We start from the raw sequence: 22,922 nt of genomic DNA on the forward strand, positions 1-22,922 counted from the left end.
TCTGTGTGTGTGTGTGTTAGTGAATGTGCGTATATGTGTGTGGAGGGGGGGTATGTCTCTGTGTGTGTGAGTGTGTGTATATGTGTGTGTGGATATGTCTCTGTGTGTGTGTTAGTGAATGTGCATATATGTGTGTGGAGGGGGGGTATGTCTGTGTGTGTGTGTGTGTGTGTGTGTGAGTGTGTGGATATGTGTGTGTGGATATGTCTCTGTGTGTGTGGATATGTCTCTGTGTGTGTGTGTGTGTGAGTATTGGGAGAGATAAGAGACAAGGACACACAAGGATTGTATCATCCTTTCTCATTGGCTGCTTTGATGACTCTCCATTCCCAATTGAGTTTTAAGGTGGATGTTTACAAGTCAAGAAGTATTTTATACACCTTGAAAATAGGTGACATTTGGATTTGTGCGCAAATAACTCGCCATTATGATACTGATTGTGAGTGAAGTGAGTGTCCAAGATAACTCTTGGTCCTGTCAGACAAAGGTAATTAATTGTGATCAGTAAATTAATTTGTGAAAATTATGCAAAACACAAAATGGATATTTCAACCCAAAGGTTTTATTCACAGCTCTTCCAAAACTCTCCAAACCTATTTCCAGCTATTGCTCTGATACAGAAAAAAACAAATAATCACCTCAGGAAGTTTTCCTGATGGGTACAGACGATCCAGACAGGAAGAGGCTTGTTGAGCAAGGGGAAATAACTCTTGTTCTATTGTACTATGACTTCGGGCAGCTACTTTCACACTGAAAGAAGAAAAGAACCTCTTTTATAACAGAAAATATAACATGGCTATTTTAACATTTCCCTTGAGACTCTTTACTATATTTACTGAAGAGCCTTGTTAAGCTAACAAGTGTCTCGACCTGTCCACTGATCTGGGTTAGAATTGGCTCTTCAGGAACCCATACTTGCCGCAAGACGCGACTAACGGGATCAGGTGGTGCCGACTTCGTTGATGCTTGTTTGTATCATATCAACCTAGATCGATGCTCATGATGTCAATCACTGGATTGTCTGGCCCAGACTAGATTATTTACAGGCAGCCGCCATAAAGCTGGAATATTGCTGAGTGCAGCTTTAAACAACAAACAAACTTGACCACCAAGTGTCCATGATTAGTACTTTCCCGTTGAGGTGAAAACATGTTGTGTTTACGTTTGTCTGGTGTTGAACCTGGCAACCAGCACTATTCCAGCTATATCACAGTGGCTTCTAAATAATCCGGACTGAAATACGCAAACCGTTGGTTGATAATATGAGCACTGTGTCGTGCTGTCAGTGAACGATGACATGCAATCAATCAAATCATTAACCGCCACCACCAGTCCAATAGAGCCCCTCTCAACAAGCAATAGGTGGATTCAGATATGTTGACAGCTGACAGACAGACTACTAGCAAGGCCACATAACACAAGTCAATGTGACTGTCAGTGAGCTGAGCTAAGAGTGAGTGAGTGAGTTGGATTTAACGCCGCTTTTAACAGTATTACAGTTATATCACGGCGTGTCAGCTTAATGAGGGAGGAAAGCCCGAAGTGATGCAGGTCTCAGACATTTACCACTTCGGTGAAACCCACGAGCACGGGTATGGTGCTGACGAACCTAGAAAGATAATGGGAGCGAACCGGGATTCGAACCCACAATCATAATTTTCTGGCGTGCCCAAGGGACGCAACTCTGCACAGCGAATTGCGGCACCTTAGACGACAGGGCCACCCGTGCCCCCAGCTGAGCTAAGAAGGTATTGTGATATTATGACAAACATATTGTTTCAGCCCTAACTTCTCACCATCGAATGAGCGATGCTGCTGCCTCCACGAAATTCAGTAATATGTGAGCCTCGTCTTCCGACAAGGGTGCTGGTTGTGGACTGACTGATCGATCCGTCTTCTGCTTCTCGGACCACGATTTTAACACATTCTCGAAAGTCTGAAAGACAAATACGAATTGAACTCAACTTTTAAACCAGAAAGAAACTTCAAATTTTACAAAAGTTTTGTTTGTTTTTTGTTTAACTCCGCACTCAGCAATATTCAAGCTACATGACGGCGGGCTGTAAATAATAGTCTGGACCAGACAATCCAGTGATTGATATTATGTTTGTTTGTTTATTTGATGCTTAACGCCCAACTCAGAAATATTCCAGCTATATGACTGCAGTGTATAAATAATCAAGTCTGGACCAGAAAATCCTGTGATTGATATCATGAGTATTGATCCACTCAATTGGGATCGATGACATGCATCAACCATGTTAGCGAGCCTGACTACCCGATCCCATTAGTCGCCCCGTACGACAAGCATAGTCACCTTTTACGGCAAGCATGGGTTGCTGAAGACCTGTTCTAACCTGGATCTTCACGGGTCTTTGAAAAAGAATGAGACTAAGCGATCACACTGCATTCAGCAATATTCTAGCAAATTGACAGAAAGGGCTGCACACATTGTACGCATATGAGGATTGAACTCAGTTTTCTTCCACAGCACCACATTTATAAGCCCTTCCAAATTGTTAAAACAGATTTATTAGTTACATCGCGAGAGTGAAAACAATTCTTGGTGTAACCATGATATGATCGACATGCCGAGACATGTTTTATTTCTTAAATCCCCATGCTGGCTGCTCCCCCAACTCACCCTGTCTCTGGTGAGCATCTGTGCGCGGTTCTTGTGCACGATGCGGATGAAGCCCGGGGGTTGGGTCCACGCCTCCCCATCCACCTGCACAGGTACCCCCTCGTCCCCCAGGATGGTGATCTTCACAGTCCGACACTGCAACATCAACACCCACTGTACCTACTGACAAGCCTTGGACAGTTCACAAGCATCTCCAGCTTCCTATTCCATAAGTCAACTCTGCCTTCACTGATACTACAGCTTCTAAAACACGTCGCAATCCACCACCACCAACTTCAGTCGGCTACATAAGCTAAAACACCATTTTAACATCAATGATCCCACATGCCACCCTTACCCTGTTTTGTTGTGCACCAGTACCTCCACCTGTGTCTGTTTGTTTGTTTGTTTGTTTGTTTCCATGTTCCCGAGGCAAGAGAGTTAACTGACTTTAAAAGTCCAGTTTCCACCCTTGCCGAAATAGGCTGGAATTACTGGGCTCGATCGTAGCACCACCAGTGGCTATTGTCCCTTCTAAGCATCTCCTAAGAACCAATCAGATTCCACCTCTCGTATCACTTGCTTTTGCTTCACACAAAATGGTTGCGATCAGGACGATCTGATCGATAATCAATATCTATATTGTGATTAAACGTGTCTTACATCGCGAAATGCATCAAATCATGTGAGCACCTTGATTAAAAACATGAGAAGATTTTGAAAATATCTGCTGACAACGAGTTGGTGGTGCACATGCTTTGCAAATCCTGCAATCGACCGAAATCTGCAAACGACAGTTTACAAACCGGATTTCAATTTCGGTGCGCGATTTTGATTGGACTATGCATAGACTCGTAGGTCCAGCCAAAATGTAACTCCATAATACCAGCCTAGTTCGGCAAGGGCGGAAACTGGACTTTTATAGTCAGTTAACTCTCTTGCCTCTGGAAGATGGTTAGTTTCTTGCTTTCTTTCTTTGTTGTTTAACGCCGCACTAAGCAATATTAAAGCTATATGACGGCGGTCTGTAAATCATCAAGTCTGGACCAGGCAATCTAGTGATTGACATCATGAGCATTGATCTACATAATTGGGAGACGATGACATATATCAACAAAGTCAGCAAGCCTGACCACCCGATCCCGTTAGTCACCTCTTACGGCAAGCATGGGTTGCTGAAGACCTAATCTACCTGGATCTTCACAGGTCCTACAGATATGATACTCAAAAAGATGTAAAGATACCGAATCCCTATCTCCCCCAATATTACTCACCTGACAGATTCGATGATGCTGAATGTCGATGACCCTTGACACCGCCATCTGCACTCCTCCGAACACAGCTACCACTTCCAGAATCTTGTCATCGAAACTTGGCGCAGTGAAATTCTGGAAGAGTATTAATGATATCTGGTCTCAAGAATATACATGAGAACAACATGACCACCTTCATAACACACAAGCAGGGAAACTTTAGAGCCTTCTACAGCAATGGAACAGCTAAAGAACAGCAATAAAACAACAATAGACCAGTTGTTTCTCTTGTTGGTCAACCAAGTATTATTCATACTAAGCACATCTGGACCATCTTATTCACACTGCAGGGGAAGTATTCTGCCTTGTCAGTGTAGTGGCTCATAAATTCTCAGTTCGTGCAAGTCAAGCATTTCAAATCTGACTTCTGTATCATGTAAATGAATGTAAATGGGCAGTTCGAAATGGAGCAAAATAGAGTCTGTGCTATATATGCTGTGGATAACATATAAATCCGGTCTTGTCTGAGTGTAATACCATCTGCATCCAAAAGGAGCCTGGAGAAAAGTTTGTTTTCTTTTGTTTAAATATTCACTTTCTAATCAACATTGTAAAGTAATGACGCTACATAGTTATGAAATTTGACATTTGCTTGGCTCAAACCCTCACACATCCTTCAATTTGATTGGGCAGTCCATGTTCCCATGATTTAGCCTATTGAGAGTTTGTCAGATCTTGATAGAGTGAGGTATCGATTCTGAGTAAAGGTTAGATATAAAGAGATTGAGACCAACTATGATATAGAACTTGTAAAATCATTAGTGATGTGAGGTGAGGTGAGGTGAGGTGAAATCCAAGATTATTGCACTTATATAGCAACATGTATGCCCAGGTGTGTGGCCGCTTGTACTAGTCCAGACTGATGCCGATTTATAGTGCTAGCACACTGAGATACCATGCCGCAGTTTAACATGAATACCCCACTCAGACACAGTATACTGCCTCTGAGCCGACCAGTCCTGGTTTTAGCCCCTTAATGGCGAGCGCCAGACAGGGTAACAACAAGCACCATCTTTTCACGTCTTTTGGTATGACGCGGCCAGGGGTAAATAGTACATCATAAATCAAATGTGTTTTTAGTATCTTGGACAACATGTACAATAATGGGAAGTAGTCTTACTGTATCTTCTTTGGTACCACCCCAGAAATTTGCCCCTCCACCATAACTGAAAATAGACAGAAAACAGTATAGACAGGTAGAGTAAGAGAACAACCAAATAATAACTAGAACTATCACAATCAGCAAACCATTCTCACAGCAATAACAAGTGAATGAAAAGATAGATGCTCCTTCCCCCACCGATGGCTTTCTTGATAGTATTCTAACAGTGAAGGCGTTGCTGGCCGCAGTAAGCAGTTTGACAGCTGTATCACGATGTCTGAACAAACCAGTGGTTGACAGCATGAGCAAGGATCTGCAAACGATCACCAATTCTGTCCGATCAATCAGCACTCATACCAACTCAATAAGCACTAATGCCCAGTCAATCAGCAGGCACCCCATCAAACAGACTTTTTCTCCAATACAGTGTTAGAAATTGGAACTTGTCCTGTATTCCATTCCAAATAGCCCAATAGTTTAGGTATCATAAGGACTAGTAGAAATTTGACCTTTTCAAGGGTCTTGCTATAAGTTATCATTATAATGGCCAGTAGACTAAAAATGACTAGTAATCAGCAATAATTTCCAATCAATCAACAATTGTGGCCAAACAATCAACAGATGCCTCAATCTAATGACTTTTGTCCCCAAACAATCGTCAAGTGTGCCAAAAGAACTGACAATTGTGCCAAAAGAACTGACAATTGTGCCCAAACAATCAACATTTGTGGCCAAACAATCAACATTTGTGCCCAAACAACCGACATCTGTGCCCAAACAACTGACATCCGCGCCCAAACAAGCGACATTTGCGCTGAGTCATTTAACAGTTCAGCCTAATGTTTCTTCTTTTTGTCCCAGTTTGAGGGACACGTCCCATCATCCTGGTGTCATCGTGACTGAAACTACTTTCCATCAACTAACCTTGGAATGTTTAGAATGACGATCCCCTTAAGACTAGGCAGGGGAATTCTCTGTCCATCACACTCCAGGAGGACTCTCTGGTCCAGGTTCTTGAAGGTGCGATGCAGTATCTCCTTGCTGGCCAGGACTCCGTACCACATCAGATTCTTCGTCCTACTCCTACACTTCTCGGGATGCTCATCACGCTTCATCTGGAACTCTAGATTGATCTTGGCGTCGAGGCCAATACCGAAGTAGTTGTTCATGACACATCTCTCTGTGTACAGCTCTCTGGAAGACACACAACCATAAATAAACATTTCACCAAAAAAGTTAGTCGAAAAGAACATTTGTAATAACACCTGAAAATAAATACAATTTCTCGCCCAAATTTATCTTAATTCCTTTTCAAATTCAACAAAGTCACAATTTTGGAAAATGGGCCACATCGTTCCACATAGCAATCTTGTGACAATTGTTTGACTATGGTAGATTATTGGAGATGTAATAGTCTAAGTGCCCTTTTTTGGATATCAAAGGCCACATTCTAACAATCACACTAGGGCTGGAACGGGTAACTCGGGTACCCGGGTCGGGTGGGTACTGAGTAGGACCCGGGTACCCACAGGACTACCCAGACCCGTGGTTAGTCATGTGATATATAGTTTAATGATATAGAGCTCTATGGTTACAGTACAAGTCACTAATGTTCGCATTTCTTTCTGACTATGCACCCATTCCTTCTGACTTTTCATATGGTTGAATAACTTCAGTGTATACATAACCAGATCATTTAATACATGTATCTAAATCTAAATACGTTTTGCAAGTGCTGTGGTAAAAGAAATTCCAAATCAGACATTTTGAATCTATTGAGACCTACAGTGGGTACCCAGATAGGGTCGGGTAATAGGGGGTGGTTACCCGGGTAGTAAATTTGGACTCGTCCCAGCCCTAAATCATACACAAGATGTCATCACAAATCTTACGGAATATCTTCTTCTAATAGCGGTGATGCTGCTGCACAGAGGGCATCGGCATTGGCGAGAAGCACCTTGCTGATGAAGCTGCCTCCACCCAGAGTCTTGGCCAGACTGCTGCTCATCCCTGGAGCAGACGACAAGGCAGCCATTTTGAATTTCCATTATTATTCCTTGACCTTTGATTTATTTTCTTCGTACATTTTGAATTTACTATAATTTCACTTTGTACCCTCTTCATCCTTATCAATACCAAAGATATATTTTCCATAAGATAATTTGTAAAAAAATACATCAAGAGCCACAGTTTACACAAACATGTGTATATTTCTGTGTCACTTGGCAGCAGAATTTGTTCTAGCAAGAAGTGTTAAACTTTGTGAAATGAGAAGACTACAAATAAGTTTCTATTTGTACAAACATAAAAAAATAGTTACTTCAATTACAGTCAATAAGAATTAGTGTAGTTACAAGAATAATTTATCCAAATCATCCACAAGGTCAAATATTTATTTCCAAAGGCTAAACATCCACATTACTTAATGTGCAGACCAAGATGGCCACTGACTCACCAGGCAGCATCATGTGGTGATGGTCGAATGTGGGCAGTCCGGGCGTGGGGGGCACATGCAGGGTGTCCCTGTTGGTGCAGAGGTTAGAGCCCACACTGGCAGAGCGGTTGAATGTACTCATACTGCTGATCCTACGTGATGACGAACCTCTAGGAGAGCGAGACCCATCTGACACAGAAAGGTCACCAGCATTGTATATAGGGAGCAAAGTATACTGACAGCTAAAAGTAACTGTACACATGTTCCTCATCTCTCAGAGAGCAGGATCGATCTGACACAAAATAGGCACAATCTTAGTCATGGAGCTAAATATACTGACAACTAAAAATAACTACACATTCTTATTCATGACCATATGACTTCATGTTTTCTTGATGTCTTAAACCGTTTTAATGATAAGATTGGCTATAGTTAAGGCCTAGATAGGTTCATAAATGTTTTTCGATTTTGATATATTTCAGATTCACATGCCACAAGCAATTTTGTCTTCGTAAGTCAGTGACTATAGTCCGTAATCTAAGTGTTAATGTACTGACAGATATTATCAAAGCTAACTCGGCCAAAGAAAGTTTACAAGACACGGGGCCCGTGACGACAGTCTCTGACTGGCTATGTAGTATTGATCCAGTAACAGCCTGTAAACAAATACAAACTGGATTGCAATGTTGATTTTTTTCAACCTCATTGCAAAGCTTGGCATATATTCCAAAACAGTAAATCTCCTAAACAAAGAGCACTCACCCATCCAAATTGGAGCCGGTGGAGGAGGAGGAGGCGGTGGCTCCATCGTGAATATTGAGAAGCTTGGAGCCGACCGAGACGTCGTCCCGTCTGTCATGCCAGCGTTCTCTACGTCCCGATTATCAGCCCCTGTTTCAAGCATCATCTGCCGCGTCTGCTCATTTTGTTCATCAACAGCTGCAATGGAAAGGGCTGAATCACTGTCGCTGATCATCGACCTGGACTCACTGGTCACCAAACCCTAAAGGAAGCCTGAGTGATACTTGTCCAAGCTAAATGAAGGATGTGTGAAATCTTGAGCCAATCACAGGTCAGCTTTCTAAAACGATTCAGCTTCTTATATTCCGAAATTTCGAACAAACAATATGTCATGGCACAAAAGAACCTTAGCACCACAATGACTGCAAGCCTATGTGAAAGTAATGGGAGTTACGATCACCTTAGTGCTAAGATCCTTTGTACAAACCACCCAGAGCAAGATTCCCCCAGTCACACACCCTTTGCTGTGAAGTTGCCACTGCAGTTAGTACAGGGTGTATAAGATATCCACAAAATATACAGCATTGTCATTATTATTTTCCATTCAGAACTACTAGGTCGTGATAGTTTTAAGATACAGATATCAAAGTTGCAGCTCTGAATGCTTAACCTGCTTGTTCCAAGAATGTAGCAGCCTCAACATAGATTGACTGATCAAAAAGTTCACCTGGCGAGACCTCCTATGGAAGGTTTGTCATGTCTTCACACAGTGTGGTATTGGAGTATCGGAGTGCCAGAGTATCGGAGTGCCGGAGTATCGGAGTGCCACAGTAAAGATGCTATTGCTGCACTACTATGACAACCTGTGTCAAAAGAAATGATCCTACCTTTTTCTGTGTGTTCTATGATCTGCCGCACCGCTTTCTTCAAGCTGTTGGCTCGTGACATCAAGGCATCTCGGGGTCGGAATATAGCCTGACGAAACACACAGGAACACCATGTAACACATCCCTGCACAGTCGGCAACTTTCGCCAATAGTCTGAAGCCCAAGTCTAGTAACATTCTGTTCAGTCCAGCAAGCTCAGCTAATAACAGTCCACATAACAACACTACATTCTCCTGGCAATGATGCCAGGAGACAAGTTCGGACTCAACATTTGGGGCACTCAGCACTTTACATCATGTAATACATCCCTTGTGCCACCTTAGAAATACATGTATATAACAATAAATTAGTCATTCAATCCCTCCCCATCCTCCCCCTGACTACCAATTGTGACCGAACAACAGTAGTTTGACAAACAGATCTACCCGTGAAGATCCGGGTTACAATAGGTCTTCCGCAACAAATGCTTGTCAGTAGAGGAGACTATGCTTGTCGTAATATGCGACTAACGGGATCGGGTGGTCACGCTCGCTGACTTGGTTGATGCATGTCATCGTATCCCAATTGCGTGGATCGATGCTCATGATGTCAATCACTGGATTGTCTGGTCTAGACTCGATTATGTACAGACCGCTGTCATATAGCTGGAATATTGCTGAGTGCGGCGTCAAACAACAAACAAAAAAACAAAAAAACAACTCACAGATCTGACTTTGATGGGGCCAGTTATCTCCCCTGGGACTATGTCTCTCTCCGGGGAGCCAATCACAGGCTCCTCCACAATCTCCTCCTCCGGCTCCTGTAATGTAACCCAGGGATCAGGGAGAGAATATTGTAACATCTTCACCACTTTCAATACCACTGAATATTTATCAGAATCAAATGATTGCTTCTCGTTCTGTCCACATGTGTACATACCTCTGTTGAGGCCTTCGATTCATGGTTGAGAGTCTTCAACAACCCTTCTAGTTTCTCATTTAACACAGCACACTGTAACAAATAGACAACAACTGGAAAACATTTCTACTTTGATAGCAATACAACAAAGCAAGTTATCTCCCTTTGACCATAATGGACACACATGAGTTAGGTCCCTTTGACCATGGAGATGTCTCATAAATCTTGACAAGATTGGAGAAGTAGGCATACAAGAATCAGGTGTAGGCAGAACCATAACAGTAAATAATAACAATAATCCAGTGGTCGACAGCATGAGGAACAGTTGTCCCCATTCAGGAATGACACATAATTGCTCAGATTACGAAACTTAACCACTAGATTTTCAATGACGAGCATGGTGTCGCGGGTCATCATCGTCGTGATTGTTGTCGTGATCAGATCCGTACCTTCATGGCAATAGACTCTCCCTCGGGCTCTTCCTTCTCAGGCTCCTCCTCATGAGAATCTCCCACTTTGGCTACAAAATCTTTGACAGTTTCACATAAAACTCTGAAACAAAGACAATATTCTCTTACTTTAATTGGAAAATGAAAGACATCCTAATCTATTTCACAATGTAGATTACATTTAACCATTTTAGGTCAATAAATCTATTATACACTGACTTGGTTGATGCATGTCATCGCATCCCAAATGAGTGGATCAATGCTCATGATGTCCATCAAAAGTTTGTCTGGTCCAGATTTGATTATTCACAGCCCGCGTCATGTAGCTGGAATATTGCAATAAACAATAAACAAACAAACAAACAATGTTGAAGGAGTTTGAGAGAGGTACTCACTTGGCAGAGGATATCACAACCTGATGATCTTCGGAATGAAGTATTTTGGACAGATGGGCAGCGACGGAGTCCTCATACTGGGAGATGGGATCAGTCTGTATGGGGAGACAGAGACACCATGACTCAAACACTCAACTCAACCCTGCTGCAATGTGGGCCTAGCCTGCTGGCAACCAAACGTTTGGGCTATCCAGACAAATATGTGGGACATGCAAAAAGTAAATATTCTGGGGTAGTGTCGGATGATAGCAAATGTTCCATCAGCCAAGGCATCTCATTAACGGCACCATTACATTTGATTGGCTGAGTACATGCAATGGACCAATCATGATGGGTCGCATGGAAGGGTTACTGTAGGTAGACTTTATAGCGGATGAACAGAGGACAACAGCATATCTATGTAGGCAAGGTAACAGATATTGTCAGGTTGGAAGCTCTTAATTATACAATTTAAAAAGAAATTGTGTATGTCTAACTGTGTGTATGTCTGACTGTGTGTATGTCCGACTGCGTGTATGTCCATCTGCGTGTATGTCCATCTGCGTGTATGTCTTACTGTGTATATATCCGACCGCGTGTATGTCCGACAGTGTGTATGTCTGACTGTGTGTATGTCCGACTGTATGTCCGACTGCGTGTATGTCCGACTGTGTGTATGTCTGACTGTGTGTATGTCCGACAGTGTGTATGTCCGACTGTGTGTATGTCCGACTACGTGTATGTCCGACTGTGTGTATGTCTGACTGTGTGTATGTCCGACTGTGTGTATGTCCGACAGTGTGTATGTCCGACCGCGTGTATGTCCGACAGTGTGTATGTCTGACTGCATGTATGTCCGACTGTATGTCCGACTGCGTGTATGTCCGACTGTGTGTATGTCTGACTGTGTGTATGTCCGACTGCGTGTATGTCCGACTGTGTGTATGTCCGACTGTGTGTATGTCCGACTGTGTGTATGTCCGACTGCGTGTATGTCCGACTGCGTGTATGTCCATCTGCGTGTATGTCTGACTACGTGTATGTCCGACCACGTGTATGTCCATCTGCGTGTATGTCCGACTACGTGTATGTCCGACTGCGTGTATGTCTGACTGTGTGTATGCTCACCTGTTGAGACAGTTTTCTAGGAGGCGGCATGGTGCCCTCGTACGTCCATATACTCCAGCTGAAACAATTGTGGTACTGTTCAAGTTTATGTTAACCCATATATTTCCAGTTGTGTCCTTGTGAGACTGCTGGCCTCACTATCTGGTCACACATTGTCTACACAATTCCACCATGATTTACACTCTTTTCGCCAATGCTACAGCTACATCACGGACTCCAAATATTCAACATCGTTAGGTCTGAATAGGCAAACCAGTGGTCGACAGGATGAGCAACAATTAACACCATCGGGGTATGACGTCACACAGCGAAGTCATACATTACCTAACAAATTTGGTTGGCTTTAATAAAAAGCATGGAGTGGTTGGACCCTAGACTCCGGAATTCGCATGATTCTTTGAGAATAGCAATCAAGTCGTGTAACCATGGCAACTGCTACTCACCGATCCAACATTTTGATCTGAGCATGCTCCAGTTTCTCCAGTGCAGCTGGAAGTTGTGTGTCGTCGTCGAACGCTGCCCCCCACCCTAGGACCCGCGCCAAGTCATTCCCCGTCCCGAATGGTAGCACCCCTATTTGGCACTGAAACATTACAATCACAATGTCACAAAACTATCATTTAGCCAAGCATGAATTTAAAGATCAGATTGTTATTATGAATACTGAAGTTCTACATAATTATCATCATTTCAGTCTATATAGTTGACATGAATTAACTATCACAGCACAGTAACCTTCGTAGCATTATCAGTCCCCTACAAATATTCCTAAAGCTGAAACATACTATCAAATGTACTTCAATCTGAAACACTATTAAATATTCCTCACTCTGAAACATACTATTAAATATTCCTCACTCTGAAACACACTATTAAATATTCCTCACTCTGAAACACACTATTAAATATTCCTCACTCTCAAACAGTTTCAAATATTCCTCAATCTCAAATATACTATTAAAAATTCCACACTCTCAATTATACTATCAAATATTCCTCATTCTCACACACACTATTAAACATTCCCCTCTCTGAAACATACTATCACATATTCATCACTCTTGAATATACTATTAAATACTCCTCCTTGCAAATATTCTTAATGTAAATATCCTTCATTTTAAATATCCTTGTTCCTGAATAATCAATCTCAATTCATGATTTAAAATCTCCTTGAGTATGACTGTAAGTAACAAAGCCCACCTGTCGATGTAGATCTAGTTTGTCAATCTCAGAAAGCACCCATCCAATACTGCCATCGCCCCCACAGATGAGAATACGGAAGGAATCAAATTTTTGGAATAATCGTAGCCTGAAACAAAAGACAAGAAAGAGTGAGTGAGTGAGTGAGTGAGAGTGGTGAGTGAGTGAGAGTGGTGAGTGAGTGAGTGAGTGAGTGGTTGGGTGAGTGGGTGAGTGAGTGAGTGAGTGAGTGAGTGAGTGAGAGTGGTGAGTGAGTGAATGAGTGAGTGAGTGAGAGTGGTGAGTGAGTAAGTTAGTGAGTGAGTGAGTGAGTGAGAGTGGTGAGTGAGTGAGTGAGTGAGAGTGGTGAGTGAGTGAGAGTGGTGAGTGAATGAGTGAGTGGTGAGTGAGAGTGAGTGAGAGTGGTGAGTGAGAGTGGTGAGTGAGTGAGTGAGTGAGTGAGAGTGGTGAGTGAGTGAGTGAGTGAGTGAGTGAGTGAGTGAGTGTGGTGAGTGAGTAGGTGAGTGAGTGAGAATGGTGAGTGAGTGAGTGAGTGAGTGAGTGAGTGAGTGAGAGTGAGTGAGAGTGGTGAGTGAGAGTGGTGAGTGTGTGAGTGAGAGTGGTGAGTGAGTGAGTGAGTGAGTGAGAGTGGTGAGTGAGTAAGTTAGTGAGTGAGTGAGTGAGTGAGAGTGGTGAGTGAGTGAGTGAGTGAGTGAGAGTGGTGAGTGAGTGAGAGTGGTGAGTGAATGAGTGAGTGATGAGTGAGAGTGAGTGAGAGTGGTGAGTGAGAGTGGTGAGTGAGTGAGTGAGTGAGTGAGAGTGGTGAGTGAGTGAGTGTGGTGAGTGAGTGAGTGAGTGAGTGAGAGTGGTGAGTGAGTGAGTGAGTGAGTGAGTGAGAGTGAGTGAGAGTGGTGAGTGAGAGTGGTGAGTGAGTGAGTGAGAGTGGTGAGTGAGAGAGTGAGAGTGGTGAGTGAGTGAGAGTGGTGAGTGAGTGAGTGAGTGAGTGAGTGAAAACACAGCTTTGGACAGCATTTCATTTACAGCACATCATGTCAGCTTAATGGGGGAGGGTCAAGTATCTATGGAATAATATAATACAAATATATCTTCTAAATAAGATTAGTTCTCTGGTTAGTTAGGTTGTACAGCCTTGTTCCATTTACCTTTATACTCACACAAAGCCATAACAGGGAATTAATAAATATTCCTTTGTGCTGCATCAGCAAAATTAGAGCTGTTCATGGCGAGAACTGGTGCAAGAAACTCCCATTTCATACCTGCATTCATTCTATGTTTCTGTCCACAAACCCAGCGGGTAGGGGTTGGAACTCACAATCACATTTTATTGGCAGCTCAAGGGAAGCAACTCTACACAGTGAAGGTGAGGTGAAATGGGGTTTAACGTCGCATCCAATATTATTGCACTTATATAGCGATGTGCATGTACGTGTGTGTGTGTGGCTGCTTGTACTAGTCCGGACTGATGCCGATTTTTAGTGCTAGCTCACTGAGATACCATGTTGCAGTTTAACATGAATACCCCACTCAGACACAGTATACTGACCAGTCCTTGTTTTAGCCCCTTAATGCCGAGCGCCATACAGGGTAACAACAAGTACCATCTTTTAATGTCTTTTGGTATCACGCGGTCGGGGATCGAACCCCGGACCTACCGCTCTCCGGGCGGATGCTCTACCACTAGACCACGGAGACGGTCCTCTACACAGTGAAAGCGGAAGATATTTAGAGAGAGTATCAAGAGATGGTAAAGAGAGAAGGTGTGAGAGTGTCTGTCAATGGCGGGGACAAGGTGTGAACAAGATGAGAGAGAGAGTGAATGGAAGGTGGGTTACAAGTATGTCGACAGGGAGAGTGTCTGTGGTTTGGGAGGGAGAGACCAAGTCCCACTCACCCTGGGTAGGGGCCTCCATTCATGAGATCAAACACCTGAGCAGGATTCAACAGCTGCTTAAATCTTCGTAAAAATTTTACTCCCTGAAAACAAAATACATGACATTAATCCTCATGGTATAAATCATTAATCCACGATACAATTAGTTAATCCACATAACACTCATTAATCCACATGATATAATTCATGAATTCACAATATAATTCATTAATCCACATAACATTCATTAATCCACATGATAATATTCATAATCAACCAACATCTTGCAAATTTTCCAACAGACAAAGGTGCATGACACAGTAACATTAAACTGTCGGCTATAACCTGGGTCTATGGTTATAATCAGTATAATTCAAATTATAATTCCACTCTACTTCCAGCTTCTGTCGCCTCCAGTACTGTCATTCTTCAGTCACTTTCCACCCATACTGTAATATTCAACAAGTACTACTGAATTCCATGTTCCACCTGTTGGTTGGTTTTGTGTTTTACGCCGCACTCAGCAATATTCCAGCTATATGACGGCGGTCTGTAAATAATCGAGTCTGGACCAGACAATCCAGTGATTGACATCCTGAACATGGATCCACCCAATTGGGATCGGTGACATGCATCAACCAAGTCAGCGAGTCTGACCACCCAATCCCGTTAGTTGCCTTTTACGACAAGCATAGTCACCTTTTACGGCAAGCACGGGTTGCTGAAGACCTATTCTACCCCGGATGTTCACGGGTGTGTTCCACCTGTACTGTACCTGATTGTCCCCACTTTTGGTGTTGACGTACACCAGTAGCGGGCTGGTCCCCGGGGGTCGGGTCGCCTCCCAGTAGCCGTCCGAGTCAATGCTGTTAATAGCGATGGGAGGTAGCACAGACAAGCGGCATTGACCAAGGGGGCATTTCCTATAGAATTGTTCTTTACATGTCGTATGCACCTGAAAACAATATTGCCAAATGAGTGAATCTTTGAGAGAATAATAAATAGTCAGTGAGTATGGTCTTACGCCGCTTTTAGCAATAATCCAGCAATATCAAAGCGGGGGACACCAGAAATGGGTTTCATACATTGTACCCATGTTGGGAATCAAACCCCGGTCTTCGGCGTGAAGAGCGAACACTTAAACCACTAGGCTACCCGACCGCCCTGAATTTATAAATGAAAGTGGAGCAAAATACTGAAGGTCAAAAGAGTAACAAGAGTAATCAGGAGATGACATATCAACCCCCTGACTCCCCCTCACCTCATTTTCAGTGTTAAACTTCATGAAAACATAAAAAATAAAACTCCCAAATCATCAAAAGGTACGGGGGGTTAGAAAAGGAGAATAAGTCATGTTGCCACATGATGGCAACACACAGACATGCAGTTCATCCTACAATGCAACAATCCACTTAGCAGCAACTACAGTGTATACCTGCAGCCCTGACCATGGATGTGTACTCACCATAGCTCGACACCAGAGGCAGCGCCAGTCTTGGAGACGGAGAACGCTGCCGCAGGTTTTATCACAGACATTGCATTTAGCACTGACAGGTAGGTTGCCTTCCAGCCACTGGTGTGGTAATGAGATCTGAAACACAAGCAAACATGGCCCATGTAGATACTTCTCTACTAGAGCATAACACTTTCACGTGAGTCAGGAAAATGGCTACCCAATATTCACTTTAATCAATGCATATCAGTGTAATGTGGGGAAAGGCAAAATTGAAGCAGGTCTTAGGTGTTGACCAACTTTGTGAACCCACAAGTACAAGAGTGGTGCTGACAGACCACGGGTCATAATCAGGGCAGATTTAGTATTTGACACCCACCACCAGTGGATCCTGTTATAGTGAAGGGAAGGAACTCTGCACATTGAATAGTGAAGCCTTTGACTAGAGACACATCTGTCTTAAATAAATTTTTTTTTTGCTCTGAATAATTTTTATACCCAAACCAAAGAGCAATCAACTTTTAGTGATTTCAAGTCTGACACAAATCAATATATTGAAATGTCCCAGTCATATGTTAAGTAGTATATTTCATCTGTGTAGCCATTTGATTTAATCATCAATAAACTGCATTTTCAAATATAAACAAATGTGACAAGAAACTTGAGAATTGTTCACAGGAAGCTTGAAGTAATACAATAGATGAGGACGTACAGCAACAGAACACTCCTTCCTTCCATCTTGGACAATAACATATTTACAAAGGAAAAACTGCAGACCAAACACATCATTTCACAGAGAAAATAATGTTAAAAGTAGTGTCACATGTTACATACACTTCATACTAAAACACGTACACAAACAATAAAATATAACATCTGATCAGGTATGACCTACATGAAAGTAGAAATAGTAGAAAATCATATGTACGTCATGATCCGAATAAGATAAATTAAGATATATACCAACAATGTTTTAAGTCAAGTTATGAAATTGGTTACATACACATATACATACACACAACAACTTACTTATACAGTCTCGCAATCATACACAAGCATGCAATCATACACAAACATGTAGTCACAAACACAGGCACACTTACAAACATGCATGCTGTCAGAATCATATACACTATGCATATGTAATCCCTTCAGAGACAGAGACAGAGACACACTCTCACACAGACAGACAGACAGACAGACTCACACACACACACACACACACACACACACACACACACACACACACACACACACACACACACTCACTCACTCACTCACTCACTCACTCACTCACTCACTCACAGAGACAGACAGACAGACAGACTCACTCACTCACTCACTCACTCACTCACTCACACACACACTCACTCACTCACTCACTCACTCACTCACTCACTCACTCACTCTCACACACACACACACACTCACACTCACTCACTCACTCACTCACTCACACACACACACACACACACACACACACTCACACACACACTCACACTCACACTCACACACACACTCACACACACACACACACACACACACACACACACACACACACACACACACTCACACACACACACTCACACACACACACTCACACACACTCACAGATTTGTGTTTCCGGACGAAATGGACACGGAACACGGACTGACTGACGGACTGACTGAACTGAACCCCCTTCAAACCCCAAACCAAGCCTCCCCACCATCCCTCAACCCCATCTCACAAATAAAAACAAACTTCATTCATAAGGATGTATTGTCCAGCACCAAAATAAATATCAAGTAGGCATAACATATATATACAGAGTAACTTGTTACACGTGATTATCTCACTGCCTACCTGGTCCCCTTTCCCTAAAGCACCTTAGCATTAATTGACTTGCATCAGGAAATAGGCCTTCAGCCTGAAGTCATTAGAAAAGGCAACACCACTAAATCTACAAGACAAGCCTCAAGTCAGATCTGCCTGACTACACACACCTCCAGAAAACAGTAAATCCCAAACCAAATAAGAGCTTGCTTAACAATTCCACAATTCTAAGCTACCTAACCAGCTCGAGGCACCGTCATACAACACTAACTACTAATCATAGCCACAGCAAATATCCCACAGGGCAACCCAAAACTTAGCCGATGTATTTCAGTCTCTCAATTGCCCCGGACAATGCTTCATCCCCAAACCTCACTGATAATCGGCTTCAAACCGGCCCTTAGCCCAGTGACAGTGGTCTAGCTTCTGGGCAAATTTGACCTGCTGTAGCCTTGTGGACAACCCTGGCATGCTCTAGCCATGGCGGATATCCTGATTGGGCAGTTCTTGCAACAATCCTGTGATAGGCTTCATTGTGCGTGCTGGGTGTAGATGGAGTGAATCAATCTCCCCCTGGGTAAAGTTGGACAACACCCTCAGGCTTGCGAAGACCGATCTTCAAGAACGGTCATGCCCCAAGAGGAACACTGATTTGAGCACTGTACTTAAGGTCGCAATGGCTAAGCCAAAAAGTTGGTCCATAAGATGAACCATATATTGTACTTCGCCTGAAGTAATGGTATATGTACTGCCTTTTCCCACTAAAAGTTACTGGACTTCGAGAGAACATTACTCATCAACATAAGGTACCTCTTTGGCCCTTTGCTGAGTAAGGGATGAAAGCTGCATGAACATATTTTGAATTGTTCTCCTCAAGAAATAAACCCCTCTTTGAATAATAGTATTGAATATATTTTACAAAGAAAGGTTTGTTTGTTTGCTCGTTGTTTAACGCCACACTCAGCAATATTCCAGCTATATGACGGCAGTCTGTAAATAATCAAGTCAGGACCAGACAATCCTGTGATTGACATCATGAGCATCGATCCACTCGATTGGGATACAATGAAATGTTTCAACCAAGTCAGCGAGCCTGACCACCCAATCCCGTTAGTTGCCTTGTACGACAAGCATAGTCGCCTGTTACAGCAAGTATGGGTTGCTGAAGACTTATTCTACCCCGGATCTTCACAGATCTTACATAGAAAGGACAAAAATAATGAATTTACATAGAAAGGACAAAAACAATGAATTTGTAATTATCAGCAAGCACAATTTGGTTAATAAACCTTCAGAAACTGTTTCCACAAATCAATCTTGCTGTTTAACTAAGGCTGATTCCTGATGGTCTTGTTGTGGATGACTGGATGCCCATTTATTTCTTACAATGGATGTGAACTTGGCCAACTGTACCATAACACACACAAGGGATGAGAGACCAGATGAAAATCTTGTTGGGGTCTGGTACAAGAATGAGCTAGTCTACGGAAGTCCCAGAAATGTAAATCCATGTTAAACCTTGGATCTCCCGTCACTCAGGGCTTAAGTTCAAACATGTTTCATTCATACCATCTTCAAACCAGCTTAAATCCATCACTGTGCTGGGCCTGACTGGCCTACAATAAAACTAAACATGCTAGGCCGTGAGAACATCATCAGTTGGTGTGAATGTTGTGCTGGGCCTGACTGGCCTACAATAAAACTAAACAAGCTAGGCCGTGAGAACATCTTCCGTTGGTGTGAATGTTGTGCTGGGCCTGACTGGCCTACAATAAAACTAAACAAGCTAGGCCATGAGAACATCTTCAGTTGGTGAATGTTGTTAATATTTTCCAGTCACTGCTTCAAGATAACAAGATTTTCCTCTGAAAGCAGGACGGGAAATATGTTTTTATTTCAGTTTTCTAAGGACCCCCAACATGTCTATGTGAACAGTTCATATTTTCTGTAAGACCCAGGCAAACTGATTTGTTTGAAGTACTCTCTTGAACAAACTATTTTAAAAAACAACAACTTACTCCCTCCTCCTCCTCCTCGATGATGTCTTTTCCGATGGATGACAGTGATGTCCACTTGCAGTCTGTCGGAGCACGGACTGCACATCGCTTATGAGCCTTGAATTTACAAACTGAAACACAAACGTAACCATAAGATCGAAGCTCATGACGTCAATCACTTGTCTGTCTGGTCAAGACTTGATTATTTAAAGGCTGCCATCATATGGCTGGAATATTGCTGAGTGTGGCGATAAACAACAAACAGCAAACAAACAAAACTGTAAGAATTTTGTTATCAAAACCCATAAATCATTTGCTATTTCAATATATTTCTGCTGATCAAGATTCTTCAAATCTTAATCCAGACCAAGAAAAAGTATTTTTGTTAGAACATTCTAATATCTGTTTTCACAAATAAAACTTTGATTCTCAGCAAATGCACATGGTAAACATTTACAAAACCAAGGACAATGTCTGAGATCAATCTGTCCATTTGGGACGACTATTTCACAACACCAGACATAGCAGCACCTCCAGCCCCAACTTCACATTACACCAGACACAGCCATGGTGTCACCATCTGACTCACGGCAACAGCAGCACGTGATGCTATATAGCAGGACTTTCCTCTACCATAGACGGTGGAAACAAAGAGATCACATCCACAACTGTCAACAACTGTTCCCCCACATGACAATGGAACTCATATTCTTTGTAAACAAAACAATATCCTCAGAAGATGAAATGTTATTTGCTCCTTTGCAACAACTAGTTTTCAGAGTGTCATTTTGAAAGTCAGCTTTGAAAATCCTTTGTGGTGGATTTCATCATCCTAGATTAAGCAGCTTGTGAATGGATGAACTGCATATTGATCTCAGTTACTGCATATCTAATACTGCATAGTGTATACCATATACTAAATACTGCATATTGAATACTAAATACTGCATATTGATTACTGAAATATTGCATACTAATTACTGCATAGAGTACTGAAATATTGCATACTGATTATTGCATACAGATTACTGAAATACTCCATACTGATTACTGCATACAGATTACTGAAATATTGTATACTGATTACTGAAATATTGCATACTGATTACTCAATACTTCATATTGAATATACTGAGTATTTTAAGGTTTGAAATCATGTTGTAGCACTATCTCTGATCAAATACAGGAAATACTTGCACCAGTTCTATATTTTACCTGGATTTTCCTTTAGAAACTAAATCCATGCATTCGTTACCCAACATTAATAACTAATAGAACTAGTCAATATTGCTTCCATGACAATCATGCAACATTTCAATTCAGCCTAACTGACCACCAAGCTATATTGTATACCTGCTCTGGGATCACAGAAAAAGCCTGGCATTACAGAGAACATGTTTTTTGTGAGAAATTCAAGAAAAAGGTAATTACACGGAAAGATTTTTTTTTTATCTTATAAAACATACACTTTCTATTACAAGAAAAAACATCATCTGCAACATTTTCTCATAGGCTTTTGTGATGCCACCTTCAGAGGGGCTGCAATGAAAGCCAACAGCAATCACTGTAAAGAGAACCCTCACCATCAGTCAATTTGAACTCATTTTTTATTTGATCTGAGTAGTCTATCATTTTTTCCATTTTACACAATGTAGTTTCAAGATTCTGAGGTAAACCAGTACCCCATGTTCACATTGTGCAATGGCATGAAGACGCTCTCTGTGACAGCTCCAAGACACTCCTTGTCACTCCCTAATCACTGCCAGACTATAAATACCGCCTTGTAATTTGAAGCCAAGTTGGACTGGCCTGCACAGATTATGTGTCCTTTGTGTGGTCTGACTTCTTGAGCCAGCGACAGGCTCGCTCCCTGGACATCACTGATGAAACTATCTGCTGTAAATGTCAAACCTACACGCAGATAGTAAGTCTGCCGGTGAGTGGGTTCGATGGCACTGCGTTTATAGCTGTCTCCAACAAGGCACATGGGATCACGCAGGCAACAACAGTGTCGTTTGGCGCTGATTGAAGCACCCAGATTTTTTCTAAATGTGACAACCGATTGTTTTTTTCCCCCTACTGATTTTGTCTTCTTTATCGATGGCAACAGAAGGAGGGATCTTGTCTCCTGTGCACAGAGTTATTTTCAGTTAGCGTTTATTGATTGCAAACTTTGGGAGACATGTTAGATGGTCTGTAAAAGCATTGTCATGTTACCTTAGTTGTATTATAATTCCTATTAGCATGTAATTCCCTACTGTCATGTTACTCTCCACGTTATTCCCTACTGTCATGTTACTCACCATGTTATTCCCTACTGTCATGTTACTCACCATGTTATTCCCTACTGTCATGTTACTCACCAGGTTATTCCCTACTGTCATTTTACTCACCAGGTTATTCCTTACTGTCATGTTACTCTCCATGTTATTCCCTACTGTCATGTTACTCACCAGGTTATTCCCTACTGTCATGTTACTCTCCATGTTATTCCCTACTGTCATGTTACTCACCATGTTATTCCCTACTGTCATGTTACTCACCAGGTTATTCCCTACTGTCATGTTACTCACCATGTTATTCCCTACTGTCATGTTACTCACCATGTTATTCCCTACTGTCATGTTACTCTCCAC

The 22,922-nt window shown here is 42.3% G+C and overlaps 1 protein-coding gene across 14 annotated transcripts in view; it reads right to left on the bottom strand.

Moving 5' to 3' along the window:
* The window catches only part of LOC139448410 (diacylglycerol kinase delta-like), a 176,421-nt gene that overhangs the window by 21,751 nt on the left and 131,748 nt on the right, over positions 1–22,922 (bottom strand). For all 14 annotated transcript variants that reach the window (XM_071229954.1, XM_071229964.1, XM_071229952.1 and 11 more), the window contains 21 exons: positions 20,308–20,417; positions 16,487–16,612; positions 15,797–15,976; positions 15,043–15,125; positions 13,152–13,260; positions 12,392–12,531; positions 11,949–12,006; positions 10,842–10,936; positions 10,447–10,549; positions 10,019–10,090; positions 9,804–9,899; positions 9,101–9,188; positions 8,235–8,411; positions 7,494–7,661; positions 6,931–7,048; positions 5,963–6,232; positions 5,057–5,102; positions 3,898–4,011; positions 2,645–2,779; positions 1,797–1,936; positions 639–750 (listed from right to left, as the gene is read on the bottom strand). In XM_071229954.1, the coding sequence (XP_071086055.1) occupies positions 639–750; positions 1,797–1,936; positions 2,645–2,779; positions 3,898–4,011; positions 5,057–5,102; positions 5,963–6,232; positions 6,931–7,048; positions 7,494–7,661; positions 8,235–8,411; positions 9,101–9,188; positions 9,804–9,899; positions 10,019–10,090; positions 10,447–10,549; positions 10,842–10,936; positions 11,949–12,006; positions 12,392–12,531; positions 13,152–13,260; positions 15,043–15,125; positions 15,797–15,976; positions 16,487–16,612; positions 20,308–20,417 (2,540 nt within the window). The remainder of the gene's footprint in view (positions 1–638; positions 751–1,796; positions 1,937–2,644; positions 2,780–3,897; positions 4,012–5,056; positions 5,103–5,962; positions 6,233–6,930; positions 7,049–7,493; positions 7,662–8,234; positions 8,412–9,100; positions 9,189–9,803; positions 9,900–10,018; positions 10,091–10,446; positions 10,550–10,841; positions 10,937–11,948; positions 12,007–12,391; positions 12,532–13,151; positions 13,261–15,042; positions 15,126–15,796; positions 15,977–16,486; positions 16,613–20,307; positions 20,418–22,922) is intronic.

Source organism: Haliotis cracherodii, unplaced genomic scaffold (assembly GCF_022045235.1).
Source record: "Haliotis cracherodii isolate W230 unplaced genomic scaffold, xgHalCrac1.p SCAF_7, whole genome shotgun sequence".
NCBI lineage: Eukaryota > Metazoa > Mollusca > Gastropoda > Lepetellida > Haliotidae > Haliotis > Haliotis cracherodii.